We start from the raw sequence: 27,612 nt of genomic DNA on the forward strand, positions 1-27,612 counted from the left end.
GAAAGAATTTTCTGGAACATTCACGGCTGATGTTTTTCCGCGAACTTGAACAAGCTACTAGTTGTTTTGTAAATCACTCCGAGCGAGCTGTTCTCCGGGGGGTAAGAAATTTCATTCTGTTTTTTAAAACGCCAGAGTTCAGAATCCATGGGTGTAAAAGCGGACTTGCTGATTGTTGCGAAGGCACGAATAAACGATGGTTTTTGCTACATCGGTTGGAATCTTGACCGGTATAAATTGGCGAGGCCATTATTATGGCTAGACAATCCTCCCTGGTCATCGAAAGATGATAAACTTAGGCTAGAAGAAACGCATTTATTCGAAGTAGTCAGCTTCCAACCTAAAAGCGGTCCTTAACCTCATCACATTGATGATGTTCACGTAAAACACGGCAAACGCTGCCAACATGAGGCGGACAAAGTTAATAAGGTGAATTGTTTGGAATTTAATTGACACAGAGCCACGGAATTGTAAAAAAGGTATTTAGCAATATGAATCCAATCAACGGGAAACTCTTCTTCGAACGTACCCGACGCCCATCTGATTGCCTTTTGATTCAGACACATCAATTTTGTCGAAGTTCTCGTTGGGCTGAAAGCAAAACTTGGAATCCAAATATTGCCCCAAGCAATTGCAAAACTCACCAAAATTTGCATGACAAACTTGATCCAAAAATAGAACTTGTTATACTGAAAAGCGGATACAAAGTTACCTTTTGTTTTATTGGTGTAAAATCAAAGATATAAGTGTATAAATCAAACACGAAATTCAAAACTTTAAATCTTTATACTTTTACACGAATATATTTTCAAAGGCTCTAACATTTTTTTCCGGTCCAATAATTTGTTGTGTTCGTCTTCGATATGTGAGCTCACGAGACCTTGGTCATAGACTGTTTCCCTCTGATGGTTTGAGAAGTCCATGCGGTGCAATTACCTCCTCGTTTGTGAACAATTTTACTGGCTGACGCCAAAAGAGAATGTAGGCATGTCTTGACTGACCTTTCTTTCTTGCCACCCTAAAATTTGCTTGTTCCCAGTCTTTCTTGCGCGGCCGAGGGTTTCGCGAGAGATAAGCACTATATTAACAAAGGGAACGATGAGAAACGAACGAAAATCTTTTTACACGCGGACCTCTCGAGCACTACCTAAATATCTAAAATAAGAGAGACAACTAAGAACGAGTCAGCCTCAGAATGGCATGGGATCATTCGCACTTTCCCAGCAGACAACATCATTTATACCCAGTGCAGGGCGAGTTACTAACGGGTCCATTCTTCCATCATACAAACCGAACACACCTCCTGTTGGAAAATCAGACACACCCTATCAGACGTGTGCGAAACTCGCATAACAATGTTACAAATCAGGTCTCGCCATTTCCAAAGGATTGGTAACACCATCCTCTAAGCAAAAATATGAAAGTTTATCACCTGTAGATGTTGTCGTATTCAGTCTTCCATCAAAAGATATATCTTATCAGAATTTTTGGTTTGTAGTATCGGTAACTATTTTTACGAGTTGTGACATATTTTGTCAATCACGCAGGGCGAGTCCAAACACAAACTATGAGTAAAAATACCCAGCGATACTGCACACCAAAACGTCTCATAAGTTATTGCCCAACTGCTTTATTTCATGGGCAAAAAGTGGGAAGAGCGACGCAAATAGAGAAGTGCAGCACGCGCAGCCAACTGATTAAACAAGTTTTTTTACAGTACAAAATAACCAAATGTACAATATCACAGGAAATTCTTTACTAGATTCGCGCGTTAATTGTACTCTACTTAGTGCAATTGAAAAATAACGAGCAATTATTTGATGAGGTTGAGCATAATATCATAAATTAGCAAAGCCGGGGTCTGAGTTATCTGCCGAAGCCGAAAGCCGAGGCAGATAACACAGATGCCAGGTTTGATAATTTATAACCAATCAGTCTTCATAGTAAGTCTAACATATAATAATTTTGCTTCCACGCGAAAGAAAGTACATACCACATGCAACCATAGTACATGTCACGGACCACTGATACTTCTACGAGGGATCAAAAATGGGATCTCAAGGTTGCAATTTACCTACCTGGTTGAGAAAAATATCATGGTATGTACAATTATTTACCAAAGCCGATAGCCAAGTTCAGTAATCGTTTTTTTCCTCTTTTTCATTTGATTAATGAGTTTCGTTTTCCACATCATTTCCCAAAATCACTCGTTGACAACTTAAGGTGATGTACCTTTTGCCTTCAGGCTGACAAGCGCACAACCACGCATGAGCAGAATATCATTTGCAGGGAAATTGCATTTCCAAGGGATTACCTTTGAGAAACCATTATTTTCAAGGTATGCAGGCTCTTAGCCATAGGGAAGGAAGTATTTATCACAGATGATGTTGATAAATTGTACTCACCAGTATGAATATAAAGTATTCTGTGACCCTTAAATCGCCCTGGGTTGGTGTTCATCTCGTGTAGCATTCCTCTAATGGCTTTGACGTTGTACACGGGGTCCACCATAATTCCAGTTGTTCTGGATATCTCCACAATGTCCTCTTCATTAACAGATACAAAGATTTCAGGGTTCGTAAGAAGCGAATTCAAATGCAAATGGTTAAGAAAAATTTAAATCATGTTTTTATTTGGTAATAAAGCAATTTCGAATGTATTTTGGAATAAATAAGGAATAAATAAGCAATAAATTATAATAATTATGGATATAATTATCTATCATTATTGTCTTGCACAAAACCTGTGGTAAAGAGGGGGGGAGGGGTGGGGACAGGTAAACTTTGAGGTCTGAAACATCATTGAGTGATCATTCCTTCTAAATTGTAAAACAGATACACTGATCGCTTGTTAACAGAGTACATATCATTTTAACTTTCAGCCATAAAATTTCAGCTTTTCATTCGCACTGAAATAAATCAACATGCTATCAGCCAGAGAGCATTCTGAAAACAAATTTTTCTTGTTTGGCGTTTGTACAGGATCAGAAAGAAATGAGGGGCAAACTTTTTTTCATATTTTTCGAGTTTTGAAAAGGTTATTTACTAATAGATAGAAATAACTCTTTTCAACTTGCATGTCATTTCAGTACCAAAATAAGCAGGTTATTATTTAATATATTATGTAAAAGGCTACAAGAAACCCATCCTTTTGGGCAAAGTCTATAAAAGTTGTGTGACTCAAAAAGGAAAAAAAAGAGTGAAGAAAAGTTAGTGCGCTGCTGGGAGCTTACATCAATTTTTTTAATTTTTTTTTTTAATTTGCCTGACAGACATCTCCAAAAAGGAGGGACTGCTTGTAGTCTAATTATGAAGAAACCAAAATCTGCAAAATTATTTGAATAAACACCAACCTACCTCTTCTTCAGTGGATTTGCCAATTTAGCCCTTTCCCTTGTATCCATCAATAATGTCAATTATTTCTTCTGCTTGAACATCTAGTCCACCTATTTGAAGGTCTTCATTGATTTTCTGATGAAAATATGTTGCATCATCACACACATTCACTGCATGACATCTATGAATAAATGACAATGATGTTACAATTACAGGTCTCAATTAGTCTCCAGTGTTCAAAGAAAACATGGGGAAACTTTTAGAAAGATAGAAAGGCCTGTGAGAAATTCTCAAGAAGAACAATCTCTTTGGCTTGAATCTTCAGCATGTATAGCTTAGGTAGTTGCAGAAATTTTTTATCAGCCTATAGGTTGAGAATAAAGCTTTTTCATAATGTTCCCCAGCATGACGTGGTTTGTCAGGGGTTCCTGAAAGGTGATACAGCATTTCAGTGGCAACTATAACAAAAAACTCAGATGTGATTAGTTATCACTAGCCCAATTCAAGCACTAATAGGACAGTGTTGATGTCATGCCTCTTACTGAACAGTGTAACAGGACAGTTGATGTCATGCCTCTTACTGAACAGTGTAACAGGACAGTTGATGTCATGCCTCTTACTGAACAGTGTAACAGGACAGTTGATGTCATGCCTCTTACTGAACAGTGTAACAGGACAGTTGATGTCATGCCTCTTACTGAACAGTGTAACAGGACAGTTGACATGTCATGCCTATATGAGTGGACAGCATGTGTCATGTGCACACCCTGTTACGAAAAACGCATAGCCAATACATCTGGTTTCTTTCTCAAATTTTGTTATAGTTTTGATTTATTGGTAACAGGATTTTGTGCTAACATTAACATATCGGACTCCCACTTCACAGTCATCTGATTGTATTAATCACTCATAAGATTGCAGACTGAATTGAATTCCACTCGTTCCTATTATTATTGCAATAATAATAATAATAATAATAATAATAATTATTATTATGGTTACCCTAGTTCTTTGGTGAATTGTATTATCGACAAATGTGATTATTCCTCTACACCAGATACTAAGACAAAATCTGATGAAACTTTAAGAGTCAATATTCCTTTCAAAGATCAAGTCTCAGTGAACATTGCCAAAAGACAAATGCGCGATCTCAGTTCAAAAATTGGCATTGATGTGCAAACCAGTCTACACCAGTAAGAAACTTGAGCAGGACCTAAAGCTTAAAGAAATCAAGCCAGGCATCGTAAACCAGCATAGCGTTGTTTACTGTTTTAAATGTGATTTGTGTGATTCAAATTACGTCGGATATACGACGCGCCATTTGTTTCAACGCATTGCTGATCATCGATACTCTGCCATTGGTCGCCACCTGAGAGATGCCTATGGGAACATTGACTTACCCAATGAGAGCCAGTTTAGAATGCTTAAAAAATGTGGCACGAAATGGGATTGTCTTGTTTATGAAATGTTGTACATAAGAACAATAAGGCCCAATTTAGACACCCAGAGCGATTCCATTAGGGCCAAACTTTTTGTTTAACTTTTAACGCTTTGTAATTTATTCACCGCTTCACTATATATATACTCGATTTTATTATTTTAGTTCACTTGATAATGACGTTCTGGAAACGTCGTGTTATGCTTTATAATATTTTATCGCAGATTTTTTTTGTCAAATGTTTTACCAAATCTTTACTTATTCGAACCAAAAAAAAAAATGGAAAAACAAGGAGAGTTTCCCACTTACAAGATGTTGAAGACATGTTCTTTGGGCTGACGATGTGAAATTACTGCTCTCTGCTCAGGGGAAATTAAAACCAAAGCACCTATCACTATTTATCATGGGGGGGAAAGGAAAGAATGAAGGGGGATCGCATGGTTTTCAGGAGAACAGAGGGGGGGGAGAAACAGTGATTGCTAACAGAGTACAAAGGGGGGGGGACTATAAGACATTGACTGCCAATGAGGGGGGTCATTAAAATACCACAATGATTTAGGGGGGGCACAAGGTTAATTTCAGTGTGATACAACAAAAATCCTCCTTTCTCCCCCCCCCCCCCTCCTAGGTAATATATATAGTGACTGGTCCCAAACATGGCAAAGCCTGCATGGATGGCGGTACACAAAAAAATAAATAACTGGATTTTAGCATTGGACAATCCATGGGGTGGCTCTTCCTGTCCACTTTTGTCAGGTCGAATTGGAATTTAGAATGCTGGTATTTCACTGAGAGAGGAAAACTGGAAGACCCAGAGAAAACCCCTTGGAGCAAGGACAAGAACCAAAAACGAACTAAATCCACATGTGATGCCAGGTCCAAGATTTGAACCCAGTTCACAGTGGTGGGAGGGGTGGGAGGGAAGCACTCTCACCACTGCACCCTCTGCTACCACAATTAAAGGCTAAAAGTTTAAATTAAGGTTCACAAGTTGCTTTTCATTTCCATTTCCAAAGGTCTGTATTTCAGGTAATATAGCATTGAATCGCAACCAGCTCCCTTCTTTAATTTCTTGAATCATGATTGATGCTCAAGATCATATATATTTGGAAATTTCAGCCTGGTTCCAGCTAAGAATGGGTCTCTACTCTTTCCTTGCACCCACCCCACCCCCCTCATTTGCCTTCTCACTAAAGGGAGTTCAGGTGAGAAGGCAGAGATCATGACATTGAAGTAAGTGATGGCTGATTTAAACTTCTTTACGATCACGATTACCTCAATTTTTCCACAATTGTTAAAAAAGTTTTGAGTTTCATCCACAATGTGTCAGGATGCTATAGTACATGAAAAATACTTTGATGAAGAAATAAAAGGGAAACTCATCTTAAGCAAAAAAAGTAGTACCTCAAATCATTAAGTAAACCTAAAGTGAATTCATGGGTAGTACTATGCAGAATATTATCTTTTTTTGTCAGGTCAACCTCTAAAGGTTGCAATTCCGATAACTGAGCTATAATACATCTGGTACAAACTTAGCCGGGATCCCCACACAAGTCCTCCCCAAGTAATCTGCCATATTTAACCCTTTAACTCCCATGAGTGACCAGGACAGAATTTCTCCTTCCAATATCAATACAATATCAAGCACACAAGTGATGAGAATAAAAAAAAACCAATGAGGGGATTATAAGTTGATCCAATACCAAATTCTCCAAACTAACATCACAAGAACTGTATGGCAGACAGTAAGGAGAATTACTAACAAGATCTTGGGAGTTAAAGGGTTATCAATCAGTCCTCCATCTTAAACCCATTACACTCTAACATCAGTATGAACATTCTCCATACTGTCCCCTAAACATTTCTTAAGGTGCTGTCAAGGAGAATTTGTTTAACAATCAAGAGCTTCTTTTCCTGTATTCTTATGGTCTTGATGTGTGATTCAGGGGTGATAATATTACTCATGCTCTCCCCAGACTCCTAAGGCTGCGCTAATGCAAAGCATTGCATAATGCATCTTCTTATTATTCCTTCCTATATGCTTTGCTCATCCAATAGCAAAAAGGGTCACCTCACCTTTAATCTCTCAACCTTTCTTTTGGCCAGTGTTTGTTGGGCTTCTTCTCTAAATGAAGTCTGCAAGATGCAAAGACACTTCAAAATTAAAATCAGTTTAGACATGACCTGCTAAAGCTACTGGCTAACATTCATAATATGACATATTTAGCAATTTTGTGACTGCATTACAACCTGATTAGCCTGTGGTTAACTATAATCGTGATATTTTGCCACACCCAAGGATCTTAGCTGACCATACTGGCCTGTTTGTATAAATAACAACATGATTTTGAATGCAGTTTGGTGTTACTAAACATGAATTAATTTTTCAAAAATAGAATTGCACGCATCCATATAGGGCAAGTACTATTTGTAGCCTTTGAAAAATTTACCAGTGCTTATTTAAACCAAATTGCACAAGAAATCATATTGTTACTTGCTAATAATTTACATGAAAAACCCATCACAGAAAGTCAAAACGGATGAAATTTGGCTGCACCCATACGCTATTTTTAATTTGCACTTGTGTTATAACTTTGCACTTGTGTTATATGAGAAACATGCATAATTTTTTCATGTAAATTATTACATGAAAAATGTAATTTTATTGGCTGAAAATGAATGCATTCTCATGTAACACAAGTGAGTGCAAATTACAAATTGAGCTTGCATGCTTTCAAATTTTGTCTGTCTTGACTTTCAGTGATGTTTTTAGATGTTTTTTCATGTACATTATTGGTGAGTGATACTATACTTTCCCTTGTCATTTTGTGTAATAAGCAGTCTTGTAAATTTTTCAAAGACTACAAATTGCACTTGCCCTACCAGCTCATGCAATTTGGTTGTCTTTGTGCTAGTTAACACCAAATTGCACTCATAATCACATTATTACCAATATAAAACCGCTATAAATAAAGCAGTGAGGGCCCAAAGCAAAGGAAATTAATTATCATGACTTATTAAACTTCACAAAAAATGTGGGGAAAGACACAACAAGTGGCAGGCTACACAGATCTAACACATCTAACAGTTCAAGGTAAATTGTGTGTCAAAGTCATTGTGTGTGTCAACAAAACTATCTATCTAAGCTGTAAAATACTACCACAAAATTATTGTAAAAATCATCTCACTTTTTTTTGCACATTATAAGTCAGCTCATTCCTGTTCTTTCCTTTTCTGGGCATCCTCCAAATATGTTTTAAGTTCTAAAGACATGATGAAGCTTATTGAACTTAAAAAGTTCAAGTGAATTTTTTTTATAATTAAAGCCTAAGAATTTAGACCTTGAATTGATGAAAAGAGTTACAAGTTTTAACTGAAATTGACTTACTTGGATCATTTTCCATTTCAAGGGAAGTTGTGTGCATGTGATAGATACCAACTAATCTCTTTCCTGCAAAGGAATCAATTCAAATTTTCATTACCCAACATTAGATCAAAGTTTTACCCACTTACAAGAAGTGATCAACATGTAACTTCTCCCTATAATATCCATACATCATCCAGCAAACAGGTAATGAGAATACTCAAACTTATCAGGTAGCAGTTATCTTGATCCAACACCAAAGTCTCTTAACTAATTTACAGGGAACAGGAGAGAATTAACAATCACATCTTAGGGGTTGAAGAGTAAAAAAAACCAACAGAAGCATCCCAAAAGGCATTCAAAGTAACCCAGTGAATGCGCGTAAAAAATTGCCATAACGATACATATTTAGTTCTCGATTAAGAAAAGCACGAATACGATTCGAACTCATAACTATAAAAAAAATCGTTGCACAGGTGAAAGAAGTTCTTAAAAGATCAGACAAGATTAGAAATGCAGGTTACTTGTACAGTTCCAAAAGTTGTTTAATCGATTAAGCTTTGTCCTTCAGCACTTTCGTCAAATACTAACTTGGCAGATGAATGCCACCGTCTCGATTGCGAGCGTTTACTTTCCATGCTTCTAGAAAGCGGCAGGGCCGCCAATTTGAAGTTGTGGGTAATACACGATCTTTTACGAGAGGTAAGCTGTTTAGTTCCAAGACTGATGTTTAAAAACAGTGTTTTAACGAACTTTCTCCAATTTGAGGTGCAGTTTTTAGACGGTGGTTTATTCCACTGACGGCTAATGTAGACTTCTGTTCCGGAGGAGGGTTTATACACTTCCAGAAAGCCTTTGCCTTCTCGATATCTTCCGCAGAACTTCCTGAAAAAGACACTGTAACCACGTCTGCCATGATGTTATTATTTTCGTTTCCAGGGATGCACGGTAACAAAGTTTATCTTGCACAGACCACCCACACTGTTTATGCACAGCTTCCCTTACATCTTTGATTTCTTATGTCCAGTGTTTAGAGTCACTTCACTTACTTAGCGTATTGGAAAAAAGACTTTGCAAATAGAAATTCGATCTTAGATGTTTTTCTGGTTTTATTTAAAATTACCCCAGTTTGTCAATCTATCATCCAGTTTACAACTTTCCAAACCCATGCAAGATTCACAGATAGCATGAAAAACTTGTTTTGACAAACAAATCTGGGGTAGAAGTAGGTTTCGTCACCTCTTTTCCTTGAGATTTGTCAATTGCATAGAAAGAAAACGGCAACATTCACCAGAACTCGATTTTTCTAACAGTGTGCTGGATCATTCTATCATTTCTTCATCAACCCTGCAGCCTTAATCAAGCATTGATCAAAGATTGACCTTGTAACCTTAATCATAAATTAATCACGCATTTATTAACCCTGTAACCTTAATTAAACACCAGGGCTGCAAGAATGGAGGAACTAATCACCAGGTTAAGAAGTTTTTGATTGTTAAACAAATTCTCCTTCTCAGCACCTTGGAAAATGTATAGAGAATATTATGGAGAAAATACATACTGATGTTAGGGTGGAGAGGGTTCATTTTGGCCAACTGTTTTCATTTAAAATCTACAAGAGATCATAACATAAGGGAAAGATTAACAGCTGCGTTAAGGTCAGGTGTGGGATCCCTGCATAGTAATGATGTAATCAATGTACTCCACACAATATTCCATTCTCTGTCTATGAGAATCCTGCCGAGATCCTGGTAATGCCCCATAAGGGGCCCATTGAGCAGTTCTGGTGAGACTCCCACACAATGGGAAACCAGGAATTTTGCATGAAGTACCTTAATATTAAAGACAGTCTGGAAAAAATGCAAATGAAACCTGCCACAAATGGAAAGAAAAAGAGAGAGGAAACATAAGGAGAGGGAGACACCATTGTAAAATGTCAAAATATTAAAAAGGAGGAATTTAAGACACTGCAAAAAGTCTGCAAAAAATAATCGCTCATCTCCGTTGCGAGATGCAGGAGTATGTGATCATCTGTGGAATTTGTCTACACTTGTCAGGCTGTGGAATCTTTAGGGAAACTTGTTTTGTTAGTTGTCACACAAGAGAGATATAATGACGAGGTTTCCACATACCCTCCTGCCTTGGATCAATATTTGTGGGGTAAAAAAGGATTGAATAAACACTGAAAGCCTTCAAACCAGTCAATGCTGATTACTAATGATAAGCAGGGACAAGAGGAACTTGAAGTCCTCTCCATTTGTTCCTGAACAGTTCTCTTTTCCTACAGCATACTTACAAACAAAGTGGACTATTTATACAAACAGGCCACCATAATGAGTTTAAAAGCTGACATTCGGAGTGCTATAGCTCTTTGTTTGAGCATTAAGCCCTTTGCCAATTGTTTGGACAAAGGGCTAACGCTCTAAATGTTAACTTTTAAACTCTTTACAGTGGCCAATTTAAGTTATCAACTCAGTCAACAATACTAAATTACCCTGCTATACTCTCCCACTGATGCAGCACCACAGTTTCTTTAGAAACTTACCCCCTTTATCTACTTGTACAAACAGATAATAGAAATCCAGTCTATTGATGATAATATTTAATGGTTTAAATACAAACTTAGAAATATTTACTATCTTATTCAAAAATTTCTGTATCAGGTCCTTTATCAGTGAAGATGAGTAAGAGAGCTGGTAAGCTACAAACAGCTGTTGTGGTTGTCAGGGAAACTACCACAGCCCATGCTGTTCTTAACACATGCTCTCCTCTCATTTCTGTTGGCCAGGAGACTGACACAAGCTAAAAATTTTTTTTGCTATTTTCTGGCTAAGAATTCTTCTTAAGAGATTCTATTGTGCTTGATATTCCATCATTCTTGTCCAATAAGACCTGAAAGAGAACATTATAAAGGTAAAGAAATGCACCCTTAACACCTAAGATCTGATTTTTAATTCTCCCCTCTGGCTGCTACACATTTCCTTGTGAATTAGTTATGAGAATTCAGTGTTTGATCAAGATTACAACCTCTACCTGATAACTTTCAGTATTCTCATCACCTGTTTTCTGGATAATGTATGGATAATGTAGGGAGAAGTTACATGTTAATCACTTCTGAGGGTTCAGAAGAGTTAACTCCAAGATGTGATTTATATCTAACTTATACTTACAATATTAGCAAACTATCCAGCAAAAGACTTGATGCACATATTAACTGAGAAAATTGTGTAGTGATGTAACATCATATTCTCCCTACTAATTTACAAGAAAATGTATGATGGCTTGAAGGGAGAATTAATAAGAAGATATTGAGGGACCTGGGACTCTTCCCTTAGTTGCTCAAAAGCAAATTGTTTATAATTTATTCAAAATGATTACAAGGCCTTTCACCAGCAGTGTGTCAGGAAAAAAATCTTTCCTTGATCACAATGTGTATGTACAATCCATCTATTACTGACTAGTTATTGGACAAGGTTGAGCATGATGTATAATGGTAATAGGACCTAGCAGAGTCCAATTCTATCTGTAATCATACAAGTGATTAACCCTTTAATCCCCAAAACTGATTAACATGTAACTTCTCCCTAATATCCATACACTATTCAGCAAACAGGTAGAAGATAGAATTAAAAAATTTGAAAAATTTATATGACAGTGCTTATTTTGAAAAACTGCAAGAGAAATCATCTTATTTCTTGTTCATTAAATGGACATGAAAAACATCACTGAAAATCATGACAGATGGAATTTTGAAAGATTGCACACACTATTTGTAATTTGCACTTGTAATACAACTTTGCACTCCTGTTACAAAAGAATGCACTTGTTTTCAGCCAATCAGAAGCTTGTAATTTTCTCATGTGCATTATCAAACACTGTAATAATTTGGTGCAAGTGTTTTAAATGACTTCATGAAGTAACCCTCAAGTATACACTACCCAAAAGGGTGTGAGGGAGATTAAAAATAACCCCCAGGTATACACTACCCAGGAAGGTATAGAAGAGATTAATAATAACCCTCAGGTATACACTACCCAGAAGGGTATAGAAGAGATTAAAAGTAACTCTCAGGTCACTACCCAAAAGGGTATAAGGGAGATTAAAAATAACAGACAGTTATTGAGGGTGATTTTTTTACCGAAATTAGAGCCTGTCATATTTTAGAAAAGAAAGATGATTTTAATAATGTAAACAAACCTCCTTACACCCACAACAAATAACATAAACAACTGCACATACATCAATAGACTGAGTAACATAACATTACATAAAGAAAAGTGGCAATATTGAATGCTATCCAAATGAGTGATATAAACAAAAAAGTGCAATTAATACTTAAAAGCTTGTGTTGTATTAACAGATAACACTACAGAAACAAAAACATTTTCACTGTACAGCAGCAGGAGTAATATTATAACAACAGAACCCTTAACCCTTTACACCCTAACATTAGTGTTCATATTCTCCACACTGATCTCTCTACATTTCCTGTGGTAATGACAAGGAGAATTTGGTTGACAATCAGGTCAGCTTCTTAATTGGTGATTATTTCTATTATTCTCACAACCCTTACACTCAATTCAAGGGTGATACTGTAAGGAGAAATTAGAAGCCAATCACTCTTAGGGGTTTAAGGGTTAATAAACTGGTGAAAATCTTCCATCTGGCTTTTAAATGCATATTGATTATATGGTCACATGTTAGAGGATTGGATTCCAGTGTTAATATCATGGATCATGTATTAACAACAGACATGTTGGTTATTGAAATAAATATTGTGATCAGTATGGTGAATGGCTTCATGTACAAATACATGCACAAACAGCAAGCAATTATACTGTAGGTAAATTATACTGTTCTCAAATGTATTTCTTTTGTCAGATCACTTAGAATGCTGTTTAGCTGTACAAATATTATATGCAATAATTGAAGCCTGCATGAATAATAAGCTGTGAAACTGACTTTCTTGGCTCCCCTCCCCCCCCAAAATCCAACTGATTGAAAGCTAGAATATCATGACAGATGCTTGTATCCTAACACTTTAACTCCCACATCAAATTTGTAATTCTCCTTACTGTCAACCATACAATTCTTATGATATTAGTTCAGAGAATTTAGTATTGGATCAACTAATTATCTGAAATTGATCTTTTTCTTAATTCTTATCACTTATTTGATTGATATTGTGTAGATATTGTAAGGAGAAATTCTGTCTTGGTCACTCATGGGGGTTAGCAGGTTAAATTGTGCAGGAAAATCACGTTCATTTTCAATATTGCAGTATAGAGGAGAAATTAACTTTTAAAAAAACTCAGCTTGAGGAATATTTTCCAACTTTCTCCATTTGAAACCAATTCACTTTCGATTTCCACTTTCATCACTATCAATTCTCGAAAATAAATTTGACTCTTGCACGTTTGCGTTATACGTCCGACAAAAAAAACCTACCTTCGAAATTCAGATTTTACATACAGCAAAATTTAGCTTACACATACCCATAAGCTTGTTGAGTGTAGAGAACTGGGAAGCTGTGACAAGGATTACTGACGGTGTGCGTTTCTTTATGTGCGATTCGTAAATATCCCCACATAGTTATTTTACGATGGTTTGTTAAAAGCATTCTTCTTACCTTTAGCTTTGAGCTTCTTTCCTGGTATAAACACAATCTGTCACATAACGTTTGAAATCGATTCGACCAACAGCTGCCGGAAAACATTGATATGAATTCAACTCAATCACATAGAACCTCTCGGTTTCGATTCTCGATCAAATAGCTCAAGATGTAGGTAGTTTTCAAATCGTCTGTCTCGTAACCGTACTACTGGCCCCAAAACTCATTTTCTTCTTGTCAATAAGTTAGTCGCTCTTTACGAATTTTAAAGACGTAGCATTTAGTTCGCAACCTACTGTCGATTCTGTGCTGCTTTGCAATGATAGGATGCTTCGAGGACCACGCGATCACAGCCGATCATAATACGTCAATCACATTACCAAACAATCAAAGGCATTTATCCGGATGACTGAGTGCAACAGAACAATGAAATGTCTCGAAATAGAATAAGACAGACGGTAAGTTTTGCGTTCGCTAAGATAATAGTTATTATTTCGTCTTGCCATGAGCGTGGGACAAAGTAAAAAATTCCGAGCCCCTATGGAGAATTGAACCTCAAACCTTCCGATTTCCGCGCTCCGGTGCTTCACCATGAGCCACAGAGACTCTACAGTGAGCGAGTCTAGTTTATGGCACGCGTCCTGCAGACGGTTAGTTTCGAGACGCTTAGTTTCGAGACGCTTAGTTAATACACACTTTATTATAGTTTTTGTTCTGGTTCATTTATTATCAATAAGTGTTTCGTTAGTTAATAATTATTACACAATAAGTTTGTTATCTCCGATCAATGTCCCATGTAAGTACACGTACAAAGATTTTACCTCAGTCATCGCTACTAAATCATCGCTGCTAAATCGTCGCTGCTCGATAATCGCTACAGACTATTTGCTACCGTTACGAGCTAGACCTAAGTCTTTATTTCTTTTTCATTAACGTTGTTTACCTTTTGTATGTATTATTGGTGTAGTTCTCGTATTCAGTTTTCTGTGCAATCGCTACATTTTTAGTTAGGTAAATATGTTACATTTCGAAACGCATTTTTCTTAGTTTAGTTTCTGTTGTATACTCTTTTAGTTCGAGCCTCACGCAACCTCAACCGCTACTCTCATCAAGCAAAATTACGTCTTAACGCTATCATCTAAATGTAATAAAGATCACTGTGTGCGTTCGAATTGTCCGCTCAGTCACTTAGGTAACCTTTTGAGGTTATACATACTGTTAGGATCAGCAATGTCGATATCGTCATGTTTGTAAATATAATAAGAGAGATGGTTAATTTTGAGTTCGGTGAGGTAATAGAGAGAGTTGTTTTTTCACGTGAAACTTCGCAGACCTCGCTCGCCGTGGAGTATCTGTGGCTCAGTGGTAGAGCATTGGAGCTCGGAGGTCAGAGGTTCAATTTCAATTCAATTCCTCATGGGGACTCAGAATTTTTTCTTTGTGCCACGCTCGTGACAAGACGAAAAAACGTCTCTCATTACTGAATTTGCCAATTCAACAAAAGAAAGACGTCACTCATATTCAGTAAACTCAGATATTTACTTTGGTTTAGTGATTGGTCATTACTTATCACTGGGGAGGGGAGGGAGTCAGAGGATTTTGGTGTGTTGCGATGAAATGACCTGATTCCTTTCTAAGGCTCTGTAGTATTTTCACGATCCCTCCTCATTGGCAGGTAATTAGCAGTCAATTCTCATAGTCCCCCCCCCCCCCCGCCCCCGCCTCCCTTCATACTTTGTTGGTGACGACTGATTCCCCTCCGTTCCCCTTTAAAACCATGTGATTCCCCAAAATCCATCAGGCCTCCCCTCCCCCCTTACAGACAATAAGTGACGACTGCTTTCTTATGTGTTACCAGGAACTCAAATTTTCTTGTTTTTTCATCTGGAATTCGTTATCCATGTGAACTATCAAGTTTAACAGCGCTAATGAGCTAATGGAACGTTTATTACCTTTTTTTAACCTTTGTCTTCACTGCGAATCACCCTGGTTTTTTGGTTTGTGGTGTCATGTATTTTTATTTCAACTCTGTTAAAAGACTTCGCAATTTTCTTCGGTTTCGCATTCAATAAACTACCCACCAATTGTAACCTTCAAAGGTTACTAGTGTAGCGGAGAAGACAATCCGAACGCACAATTTAATCACGGTTTAATCAAATGAAATACGTAAACAAAATTACAAACGGAAATAAGGAGATACGTGTGAAATCACAGATGAAGAGTAAAGTTGAAGATAGCGTAGTTACGATTGATCGTCACGTTGTAGCTGAATTCTAAGAAAATATCCTTGAGAAATGTAACACTAGCCTAATTAACAATGAAACGATTATAAAGTGAACGGAAAGCGAGAAATAAATCGATGTACGTATCCAGAAAAAAAAAAAAGAAGAAAATATCTTAAATGTGAAATAAAGAACAAATTACTTACGTCTAGCTCCTAATGATTTTAGGTAAATCGCCGATAGCGGATCGCACATGAATAGCAGACAAAATTGGTGGCGTCGACAGCAACTTATAGCGATGCAATATGAAATACAATATCTGGTACATGTGCTTAAATGAAACTGATTGAAATAGGAACTTATTAAGTAATAATCATTAACCAACGAAGAAATAATAAACCGGAATAATCCTAACAGAAAAGTACACAAGTTACGCGTTTCGAAACTAACACCAATGAGTGGCTTTCCTGAGTGGCTACGCCAGCATCGTATGCGTTTGGATTGGCAAACCATAATCAAATCGTGTTATGACAATATGGCCTGGGAAAAGGTGAAGCGTGGTTGGGAAAAAGCTTACATAACCAACGCCTCCGCAAGTGAGATAATATTTCAGGACATCAGACCTGCGGAGGGGTATAGTAAGATTTTCATCCAATCAAAAACGTCCGACAATAGAGCGAAAGCAAACCACGCCCATCAATAATAATAATAATAATAATAATAATAATAATAAGTCTTTATTCCATCATAAGATAAAACTACATATCTTATGTTACAATGAATTGAAAAAACTACAGAAATCTACATACATATTATGAATTAAAAAGTATATCATTACAATAAATGGAGCTTAAATATCAACCTATTTACAAATGTGTTCATAAAGCGCTGTGTATTAATTTTCGGGCGCGCGCAGCCTTTTTTCCTGAGATTGTGTAGATATGTCTTTTGGACAGGAATGATATCTTTCAGGGGGTGGCAATCCGTTGATTTTAGTTTCTTCAAAATATTTCTGTCTTGTTTGTTTAAAAGGTTCTTGATAAAAACTGGAAATGAGATAAAACCGCGTTCATGACATCGGTCTAAAAATTTTTGTACAACCGTAAGATCGGACTCAGATGCCCCATAGACTGAAAGTGCATAGCTAAAATTAGCCAAAACAATCGATATAAAAAGATGATCAATCTCTGCCTGAGAGTAATGTTCCTTTCTCAATGTTCGTAGGACGTGTAAACACTTGTTTGCTTTGACAAGCTTAGTTCTTACATGCTCATCAAATTTTCCATCACTCTGTAAAGTTACTCCTAATAAAACGAAGCTATTACATTGGGGAATATTATTAATTGGAGAGTAGAGTACATTATGATTTTTCTTTCTAACAACCAGCTCTTTACATTTGCAAGGGTTGCAGACCATTCTATTGTCTTTACACCATGTTAAGAACTGACCTACTAAGTCGGCAGACAGGTCACTATTCCTAGTGATAGGCGAAAGAATAGTGGAATCATCGGCATATTTAAAAAGCACAGGGCAACCATTAAAAAAAATCTCCAAATCGTTCAAAAATATATTAAAAAGATACGGTCCGCTTACACTACCTTGTGTGGTTCCTCTATTGACAAGTTTCCACTGTCCTAAAAAATTATAACTAACAACACGCTGTTGTCTTGCATAGAGGAAACTATGATACCAATTGATAATGTACGGATTTAGAGGTAGCTGTTTCAGTTTGGCAGACAAAATAGCATGGTTCACAAAATCGAAAGCCTTACTGAAGTCCATGGTAAAAATTCGCACTGCGCTATAGTCACTACTATCTAAATACTTGTATGTCTGGTGCTGGATAGCGAGCAAGGCATTTGTGCAACTACCCGCCTGTCTATATGCAAATTGGGTGTGGCTCAGGTTGCTCTCAATGACTGACTGTGCTTGTGTACGATACACGACCTTCTCAAACAACCGGGCAATAACGGGAGTAACATTAATACCACGGTAGTCCGAGTCCTCTATAGGCATATTCACTTTGGGGAGAGGGTTAACATTTGCCCTTTTCCAGGAGTCTGGCCATGTATGAGTAGACAGCGACAGATTCCAAACGTGAGTGACGATTGGTGTGAGTAGCTCAGCACAGTCTTTCCAGATCCAGTACGGGAGGTCGTCTGGTCCCGTTGCGGTTTTCTTTACATGAACTAAGGTATTCCAGACACACCGCTCAGATATTTTCGGGGGCTTTACACTGTCCGGGATATCCATATCACTAGGTCTAACGTAAGTGTCATCATAGCACAGGTTGGCGAAGTAGTCGTTCAGACGAACTAGAGAGTTCTTGTCCAAATTTATCAACGATGACCTGCGACGCTGCGATAGGGCGTCCACGCCCTTCCACCACTCACCGCTACCAATGGCAGCCAGTTTTCTTCTGTTCTCGGTTATCAGCTCAGAAATGCGCTTATTAAATAAAGACAGGCGTTCCTTATTCTTTGAAGATATATGGGACTTACTCCTCAGCATACACTTGACTAATGGGGACATCCAAACTGGGTCACGCGATGACATGCGTACAGATTTTTGCGGCATAAACTTATTCATCACTGCACGAATCTTTACCTCAAGCACCTCGACCGCCTTGTTTATGTCCACCTCATTGAGGACGTCACTCCAGTCCAGCACAGTGAGTGCCATATAAAATGACTGTTTCCGATGTTCCCTACTGTCCCGCACAAGAACTTTGCGGCGCATAGGTTTAAGCTTTAATCCCGCCGGTAAAACAAAGCCTTCATGGTCTGTCTTAATAAGCATATGTATGGAATATGCTTGACCGAACAGATCCGCTCGGTTAGTCATACAGTTATCCAAGCACGCGTTACCCCGCGTGGGAAAATCAACCACGAAATCCCAGCATTGCGGTCACCGTTTTTGATCACGGCAATGGAACCAATGAGCGCATGCGTACCACAAAAATGACTGGTTGAGGTTTAACTTTAGAAGCATTAGTTTAGCTGAAGCACGAAAAATAAGTTATTTGCGCTTTAACTTCAGACACAAGGTGAGGTTTAAAGACAAAGTTTACTTAAAACTCAGATAAATTGATGGCTAGACAGCAAAAGAAAAAATATTACCAAAGACTGACGGGCAAATTAATGCTGCAATTAGATCCGTGCCTAAGAAAATTAAAACGTTTAACTGCGCGTCAAAATTCCGGCCAAAATTCATGCTGTAAAACAGGAGCGAAATAACTAATCTAAGTAATTGCGAGACAAAAAGAAAGGTAAAACTCAGTAATATCTTTAAAACCTTGAAACACGGTAAATCAGCGGCTAAAACCAAAAAGCAAAAAAAAAAGCAAACAAAAACTCAGTTTTTTCGGGTCCTAAAGTGCTCTTATTTTATCCTAAAAGTGTTCCGAAGACTGGTAACCAGTTAGCCAGCTATAACGAAGAAAAACTGTGAAAACTCTCAGTTGTCACTTAAAAATCTCTCACATCTCTTGTAATTTTGAATTAGTCAGCTTTGAAAAACTCTTGAAATAATGTCCGATAGCAATGTATACCTAACTCAGTTCAGCAAGCTCTTCCGAGAGTTGTGATACATCGTACTCAAGTAGTTAAGAACAAATGGAAGTTGCGAGTAACCACTTGCATCAAACCAAGATTTCGACCAAGACTGACAAAGGGACAAAGACGGTTTCTCGCCTGCGGTAGTAATGTCAAGACTAGAACAAAAATCTCCCGTTACTGAATTTTAAGTTCGTTGCGTGTGTATTCTATTTCCTGTGGGAAATCTATGGTAAGAGCGGGTAACCGTGTAACCAAATAAATAGTTAAAGGAACGACACGGGCCAGAAATGTTGTCTAAGACTGACTGGTTGATAGAGCAGAAGTGCTCGATACTTCAGCCAACTATCTGCCCTAACATGAACTGGTTTATTCAAGAGGTCCTCCTCTGTAAGTATAATGAGGACGATGATCCAGCTTCAGAAGTCTAAACTGACCGAGCAAGGCAGAAGATAAGGAGGGACCTGGCAGAATTTAGATAAAGACTGCAGGAGAGGGTAAAGCGGCTATTAGGCTACAAAATAAAAAAATCTTTGCATCTCGCTCTTCTTTCAAATTTATTGTCATTACCCACAAAAACAACTTGCTATGTCTTCGGATTTTTTCATCGAGGTAAAATTTGCTAGAAGCCTATTAGTAAAAATATTGCTGTCTTATTCTTTAAGTCACACAGTTCGGCGCCGGCAACACTCGATCGAGAGAGATGCAGATTTTCATATCGTTATAGAATGCTTAAAAAAATCTCAATTGAAATCTTTTAAAATGAGCGATAATGATAATAAACAATCAATTTAGCGGCTAATGAATGTTTTGTGCCATACAAAAAAACATATTTGCTAATTTAAGCAAATCTCCAAAGTAATAAACTTTTTGATATATCATTTTCTGGTGTCGAAAACAGTTTTTGGGGGTCACGAAACACAAAACTTATCGGGACCAAGTTTCATGTTCTAATTGCAATAAATAGCAAATAAAAATACTTGCGCTTGAGAAATAAAGTATTAAGTAACAGGGGATCTTTGAAACAGTCAGCAGCAGAAAGGGTTTTAGTTTTGGTCAATATTAACTTTTCATATCCTACTTCCAAATCTAAGGAAACGCGCTGAGGTAATAAAAAAACATACATATATGATAATGTAAGAAAGAAAAAAAGTTGTAAAAAAAGGAGAAAACATAGGAACCCATGATGCTTGCCCTTTTGCAGCTTTTGAAATCTTTTGAGCCAGACCTACATACCTAAACCCGACACCACTCAATGAAACTCGAAAGAGTGTCGTGTAACAACTGGCTCGCACGTGCACGCAGAAAAGGCCATCACATTTAGCGAAAATAATGGCAGACGCAGATGACATTTGCGGTTCTTTAACTATTTTTATACACTCCTACACGTTTTGTTTACCCAAACAGTCACATTACCTAAACAAAAAATGGATGAGGTAATTGCCTCCTGGTTTATGACAAGAAATTTATTTATCGATCGCCAGAACGAGCCGATCTTCTAAGAAACAAATTTTCTGTGTATTGCCATTTAGTTAAGACAGAACAAAGGACAGGATGGAAAGCGGGCTCTCATGTCCCAGCTGGGCTCAAAAGGATGAATGTGTGTGAGACACTAGCAACATCACGGTCAGTACTACAAATCTGAGGCAGCGTTCAGACACAAGTTTTTCTCGTATTACTGCAACCACTTACTTTGAAGTCGTACAAAAGTTATCTGAAGAAAAATAAGAAAGAAACTAGTACAAACCCAGTCCAGAATATCTACAGATGTGAACAGGTTTTTGTATCCTGTCCCCTGAGTGACCTGACTGTCGTTTAATTTTATCTGCGAAAATAAAACACAAAGGTACTCAAACAACACATCATCACAGGCTTCTCCTTTCCATTTTGGAAGAAACATCAGCAAACTGATACTATCTATAGTAGTTTCTAAACAATATACGTCTCGGGAAGCGACAAGATAGGTAACTGGAAAAACTAAGACTTGATGGACCAAAGAAAAAATGTGCAAATACTGTTGCTCCTAAAAAAATAGTCACCTGTAGCTCGGCTTTATTCTTTGCCCATTTTCTTACGTTACCTGCCAACTACAGAGACAACGCAAGGATACTGAGAAAACCATATTAGAGCTAAGTTTATGACATCTCTGCGCTATGTTTTTTTAAACCAGATATTCATTTTCTCTGTAAGTGTGTCTGCCTGTCTGTCTATCTGTGTCTGTGTGCCTGCCTGTCTATCAGTCTGTTTGTTAGCCTGTCTGTGAGTCTGCCTGTCTGTGAGTCTGTCTGTCTGTCTGTCTGTCTCCACACTTCCAAAAGCGTGAAACAATGCAGCTGGGTGCTTCGCCTGTTTTTCATTAGCAACATATCCGTCCCTTTCCTTTATCCAACTTTTCAAAAAGTTCCAGTCGTTCCATATTTCACATCGGTCCGTTCTGTAAACAGACAATTCAATTAGACTGTTGCGCAATGCAAGTCTCTTATCATGTTTTAAAGACATCCACATTTAGTCTGCGTCAACATGAAAATTAAACCTTCGGAAAAAGAAATAAGTGCATCTCATCCTATTCTTCTTTACCAAAAAATGTAAATTTTCAATTGAAACTTTACGCCACTCGCAAAGAACTTGTTTTTCCACTAATAAATGGGCAGCCGAAACATTTGGAAACCACATTTATAACATGGGTTTCTCAGCTAAAGCTTTGTGTTAAATGAACACTTCCCTACTGGAGAAAACAGCTTACTAGCAACAAAATGCGTTTGATTCGAAGAGTGACGCACTTAACACTTGCACCAACCACTTGTTGTTCTCCTGGTGACCTGAAACAAAATCAAACTAGCAGTAAGTCACCATTACGTGTCCTCCTTAACTGGCAGTTTCATGAAAGTTTCAGCACCCAAAGTAAATTCGCGACAGTCTCCCAAACATCTGTTCCCTCTCTAATCACTTAAACTCTTATAACCTTAAAAACTAATGATCCCAACGGATGAAGAAAAACTTTTTCGTCGGCGAATCCAGGGGATTAGAAGTGGTGTCCAAAACGTTATCTCTAGCTAAAGCCGTTATCCGACTAGCAACCTCAAACCGTCAAGTTCTCAAAAGTGGAGAGAGGCCGATTATCACCGAGCGATGTAAGATGGCGAGGGTTGCAGACAGATTGGCAGTTGACGCTGAAAGTGCACGTGTACTGAAAACTTAAGTGTACAAACCTTGGCTTCTTCAGCTTAGCTTCGACTGCTTTCAACCGTCCCTGATTACGAGAGAAAGAGAGTTTGGGATTCCAATCAAAGCATGTATTTTCGTCACGAGTTAAAAAAGGTAGAGGAGATATCACATGTGCATGTAACTGTAGAATTTTCCGGGTAAAATTTCCGCACAGTCCCATACTATTGTTAAACAAATCTGTTTTCCCAAAAACAATGTATTGTTTATGTCGTTGTTTTCTCTATCCAAGAACTGAATGCATAATGTAGTATGGGGCTGTGCGGAAATTTTACCATTTTCCGAGTAAATTAACCAGATTCGGAAAAATAGTAGATACTTGGTCAAACAATATCAAATAATAATGAACGATCCACGAGTTTACAAAACCCATATCTCATAGCTATTCGCCGTGCAAATCCAGCCAAATTCGACAAAAATGATTAACAAAATAAGTGTCAGTCAGCATTAAAAACTACAGATTATAGGGTAAAATTTCCGCACAACCCCATACTACATGATGCATTCAGTTCTTGGCTAGAGAAAACAGTGTCAAAAACAATACATTTCCATTAGGAAAACAGATTTATTTACAATTGTGTGGAAATTTTACCGCTAACCGAAGTACTAAGCCACGAGGGTCAAAACAAGTCCTTCTCGAGTAATAACACGAATCAAGTTGAAAAGTATGTATATTGTAAACGAATGACTTTACTTTGGCGACAATCGTCCGCTTAGAAACGTCAAACAAGTCTTTCGAGATAGAGATCAACCGCATCCTACCCGCACCTGAACCATGTTGGAGACTTCTGTTCAATTGTTTGAATGGTCTTCGGGGCTTCGCCTAGAAGGATAACAGAGGAAGACTAGGGACGAGTTTCCGTGAGGTGCACATTTAGCCCATTACTCATTAATGGCTCCTGCAACAGTCATGCGACGTTGCCGAACAAGACACGACCTTACTCCGATAATAACTGATTAAGAGCCGTAATTTGGCGTAAATTCTTTGCCGACACCATAGTATGATAACTCATACTGATCCAGCGTGGGATGAGCCACTCAGGTCTGGAATCTCGCCCATTTTCCGCCTCAGTCAATAAATGAATCCTTTTTTGACTTACCAGCAATCACTTAAGTTCAAATGCGATATTGCACTTGGCTGATTTATAATTCTCTTTTCTCAAAAAGACTATTTCTTTTCATATAAGGAGTATGAATGGCACCTCTAACAGAAGAACTTGCCAGGTGGGAGGAGAGGCACAATAAGTTTTACCCTTGTTTAAACGACAAAACATTAGCATTTACTAGTATCTAGATGCCGAACTTTATTTAGAAAACTTGCCATCAAAGCTACCTTCGTTTGATTTTCGTTCGGCCACCCTAACCTCGGACCTCATCAGTACAACTGTGGTGTACTGCAAATACCTTGCATTTGACGACTTGTTTTGGGTTTGCATAGAAGCGAACGTGGTTTGGCCATAAATAAAACTGAAGTGTAATGACGCATTCGTTTAAGATAGTTTCATAGAACAGAAAACAAGGACAGCACGAGCTTCAGTAGAAAACGAAAAGTACTACACTGTTTACAAGGATATAAAAAAGGAATCCACAGAAGCTTTACACTATTTTGCGAAACGAAACGAAACGAAACGAAACGAAACCAGGTGAGATAGAACAAATCTAAAGGAATAATTTAGATATATTTTCTAATAAGGTAAAGATAACTTTCACAAGAATTTTGGAGTAGTCGTTCGTTAACAAGAAGGATATTTATTCAATTCGCAAAGTAGTAATTTAAGAAGAGTTACTATTTTGCGAAATGGACTATTTTTGCCCTGCAGTGACAACGTGACCTCTTTCATGTCACAAAAATACATTTAGACATTACAAATTAGTATATCACCAAAGAATTTGGCCTCCTCTCATTTCTCAAACCGTGTTAAAATATATTTCGCAAAATAGTAATTTTATGAGGGTTACTATTTTGCGAAATGAACTATTTTCACCTTGCGGTGACGACGTGACCTCTTTCACGTCACAAAAATACATTTAGACATTACAAATTAGTATATCACCAAAAATTTTGGCCTCCTCTTATTTTCTAAACCGTATCTCGCAAAATAGTAAATGTAGGAGAGTTACTATTTTGTGAAATGGGCTATTTTTTCGGTGCGTTCCTTTGGGAGAATCCGGATCAGGATTTCTGATCTGTGGCGTTCTTTTCGAGCAAATCCATTTTCAGATCAGTGATCTATCAAATCCACTCTAGACAAGGATTCACCGGATCACTGATATGCGTGGTCTAAAGACAGATCATTGATCCAACGCGTGCCTTTGGGCGAAGGATCCGAAATTAGTCATTTTGCCCTGCGGTGCTCAATTTCAAACAAGTTGGTAATTCATATATTGACCGGAAAGATTGTTAGCAATCGCTCCACAAATTCTGCGATAAACGCGAAATAAAATCAATTTTGTAATGTTAAGTCGATCGGCCACTGATCGCAGTCATTCAGGGTTCCCAAGTATTCATATCTTAATCAATACTTGCTTCTGTTTTAATTCCATCGTTTGAGTTTACCATGAAAAAATGTGCTGCTAATGAATAGTGCTAATTAGTGCTGAGTGAAAATAATCCATTTCGCAAAATAGTAATTTTTCTGGCATTACTACTTTGCGAAATTAATTTTGTATGGATAGCTAAAGAGGAGGTGACCGAGATCTTCGAAAATATACTAATTTGCAATATTTAAATGTATTTTTGTGACATGAAAGAGGTCACGTTGTCACTGCAAGGTGAAAATGGTCCATTTCGCAAAATAGTAACTCTCCTGTAATAACTATTTTGCGAAATATGTTTTAACACGGTTTAAGAAATAAAAGGAGGCCGAGGTCTTCGGTGATATATTTATTTGTAATGTTTAAATGGATTTTTGCGACATGAAAGAGGTCACGTTGTAACCGCAGAGTGAAAATAGTCCATTTCGCAAAATAGTAACTCTCCTAAATTTACTATTTTGCGAAATATATTTTAACACCGTTTAAGAGATAAGAGGAGGCCAAAGTCTTTGGTGATATACTACTTTGTAATGTTTAAATAGATTTTTGTGACATGAAAGAGGTCACGTTGTCATTGCAGGGTGAAAATAGTCCATTTCGCAAAATAGTAACTCCCCTAAAAAATGCGAAATATGTTTTAATACGGTTCAAGAAATAAGAAGAGGCCAAAATTTTGGTGTTATAGTAATTTGTAATGTCTAAATGTATTTTTTTGACACGAAAGAGGTAACGTTGTCACCGCAGGGTGAAAATAGTCCATTTCGGAAAACGGTAACTCTTCTTAAATTACTACTTTGCGAAATGAATAAAAATCGTTCATGTTAATGAACGATTAATCCAAATTCTTGTGAAAGATATCTTTACCTTATTAGAAAATATATCTGAATTATTCCTTTAGTTTTGTTCTATCTCACCTGATTTCGTTTCGTTTCGTTTAGCAAAATAGTATAAGCCAACACTATGTGTGCTGGTGATCAGAAGGAGCATTTCTGAGACGAAAATACATCGGAGTTGCAGACTTTAGGTTTCTTTTTTGACCAGTAACCATGCGACTTAGAATCATTTTTAGGTTCCTTCTGTCACAAAATAATTCTACAATTTATGATAAAGGAGTTTGCTGTTAAGCTCTGTATCATATAAGAGCCGTTTTTAGCACCTTTCACGCACCAAAAATCTCCACCCCCCACCCCAAGGGATTGAACTCTCATCTTGGGGGAGCGGTGTTACTCGTATACATTATCATGTTGCATAAGAACGCAGAATCTGAGGGAGGAGTTATCCGGAGGAAGTAGGATTTATTAGAATGGAAGGGAGGAAATTATTGCCTCGTCTTGTAATATTTTCATTAAACCCTTACCGTGTATAACTTCCAAAATGCTGTTGTGTAATTTAATTGAAGGAAGTTGTGCTCTAACAACAGAATACTTTAAAGACCTTCTGACAAGTAACAATTGGGGGATCAGAATACATTTGCACCAGGTTATTGTTGTCTGAAATAAGGTGCCAGTGTTTCATAAAAATCTTTTTGACATTCTGGTTAGCAGGGTTGAAAGTCCTAACGAACGGGAAAATCTTTTTAGATGATTTCGGTTTGTTTCTCATAGCCGTGTTGCGTGATGAGAACTAGGCATCGGCAAAGATGCAAAGATTTTTTTTGAGAGGGAAGACGTGTCCCGCTACGCTTAGCCGGCTATTATCAAATCATAACGGATGGAATAAAGTTGTCACAACTGAAGTAATTTTTCTGTGTGTGGTCTTAAACCATACGTAACAACTTATTGGGGTGTTACTGTTTATCTATGCACTAAAAAAAAGACTTGAACACACAAGCTAAAAGAAAACCCTTTTGTAGAGAAGAAACACCGCGGGGATAGGGGTAGTACGACACGAGGTCTGGAACCAAACAACGATGCTCTCACGACTTGCAAAGCGATCGATTTCGCGTCTCACCCAGAGGTTATTCGACTGTTCGACAGTAGGTCAGCTTTTCCCGCAAAATTTGACAGCGAACTGTAATAGTGTTTCAAGAACTGAATATTAGGGAGCTTATAAATAAGCAACCACGACGGCGATGCCGAGGATAAAGTCGATTAAAAATTGATTGATATTCTTCTAAAGAATCTCACTGGCTAGATGGATTCTGTATTTCTAAAGCTTAAGGGGTCCTTCCTTCCAGCTTATCATAATCTTTTACCATAAACCATTAATACCGCCTTAAAGAGCTATCCTTCTATGTTATTTCAATTAACGGTTAACTATTTAACTTGAATGTAGGGCTCTTATAGCAGGTTTGACAAGAGAAGTAAAAGTATGGGCAACTTATTGGCACGA

General features: G+C 37.6%; 1 protein-coding gene and 1 long non-coding RNA gene across 11 annotated transcripts in view; both read right to left on the reverse strand.

The window, feature by feature from the left end:
- Window positions 1-701: 701 nt before the first annotated feature.
- On the reverse strand, window positions 702-9,088 carry LOC136281537 (uncharacterized). 9 transcript variants are annotated; one of them, XR_010717829.1, is made up of 9 exons: window positions 8,729-9,088; window positions 8,162-8,224; window positions 7,962-8,036; window positions 6,850-6,909; window positions 6,049-6,107; window positions 5,083-5,132; window positions 3,357-3,516; window positions 2,406-2,546; window positions 702-1,303 (listed from the first exon to the last, which is right to left on the reverse strand). XR_010717829.1 is itself a non-coding variant. In XM_066168095.1 (9 exons), the coding sequence occupies exons 2-6, from the start codon at window positions 8,168-8,170 to the stop codon at window positions 3,381-3,383; spliced, it is 330 nt and encodes a 109-aa protein (XP_066024192.1). In that variant the 5' UTR covers window positions 8,171-8,224; window positions 8,729-9,088; the 3' UTR covers window positions 702-1,303; window positions 1,994-2,074; window positions 2,406-2,546; window positions 3,357-3,380. The 9 variants fall into 9 exon arrangements, 4 of the variants coding, with proteins under 4 accessions (XP_066024192.1, XP_066024190.1, XP_066024191.1 ...); XM_066168095.1 differs by lacking the exon at window positions 6,049-6,107 and adding an exon at window positions 1,994-2,074; XR_010717827.1 differs by having other exon boundaries at window positions 5,083-6,107.
- A 1,636-nt stretch (window positions 9,089-10,724) lies between these two features.
- LOC136281542 (uncharacterized) overlaps window positions 10,725-27,612 on the reverse strand; it is a 67,549-nt gene continuing 50,661 nt past the window's right edge. Inside the window, exons 1-2 of one of the 2 annotated variants that reach the window (XR_010717834.1) lie at window positions 13,767-14,060; window positions 10,725-11,029 (exon numbers count right to left, since the gene is read on the reverse strand). This is a non-coding gene — a long non-coding RNA (uncharacterized lncRNA). Of the gene's footprint in view, window positions 11,030-13,766; window positions 14,061-27,612 lie in introns of those variants that run through there. The other variant, XR_010717835.1, reaches the window with a different exon arrangement.

The sequence above is a fragment of the Pocillopora verrucosa genome, chromosome 6 (genome assembly GCF_036669915.1).
Source record: "Pocillopora verrucosa isolate sample1 chromosome 6, ASM3666991v2, whole genome shotgun sequence".
NCBI classification, from domain to species: Eukaryota; Metazoa; Cnidaria; class Anthozoa; order Scleractinia; family Pocilloporidae; genus Pocillopora; species Pocillopora verrucosa.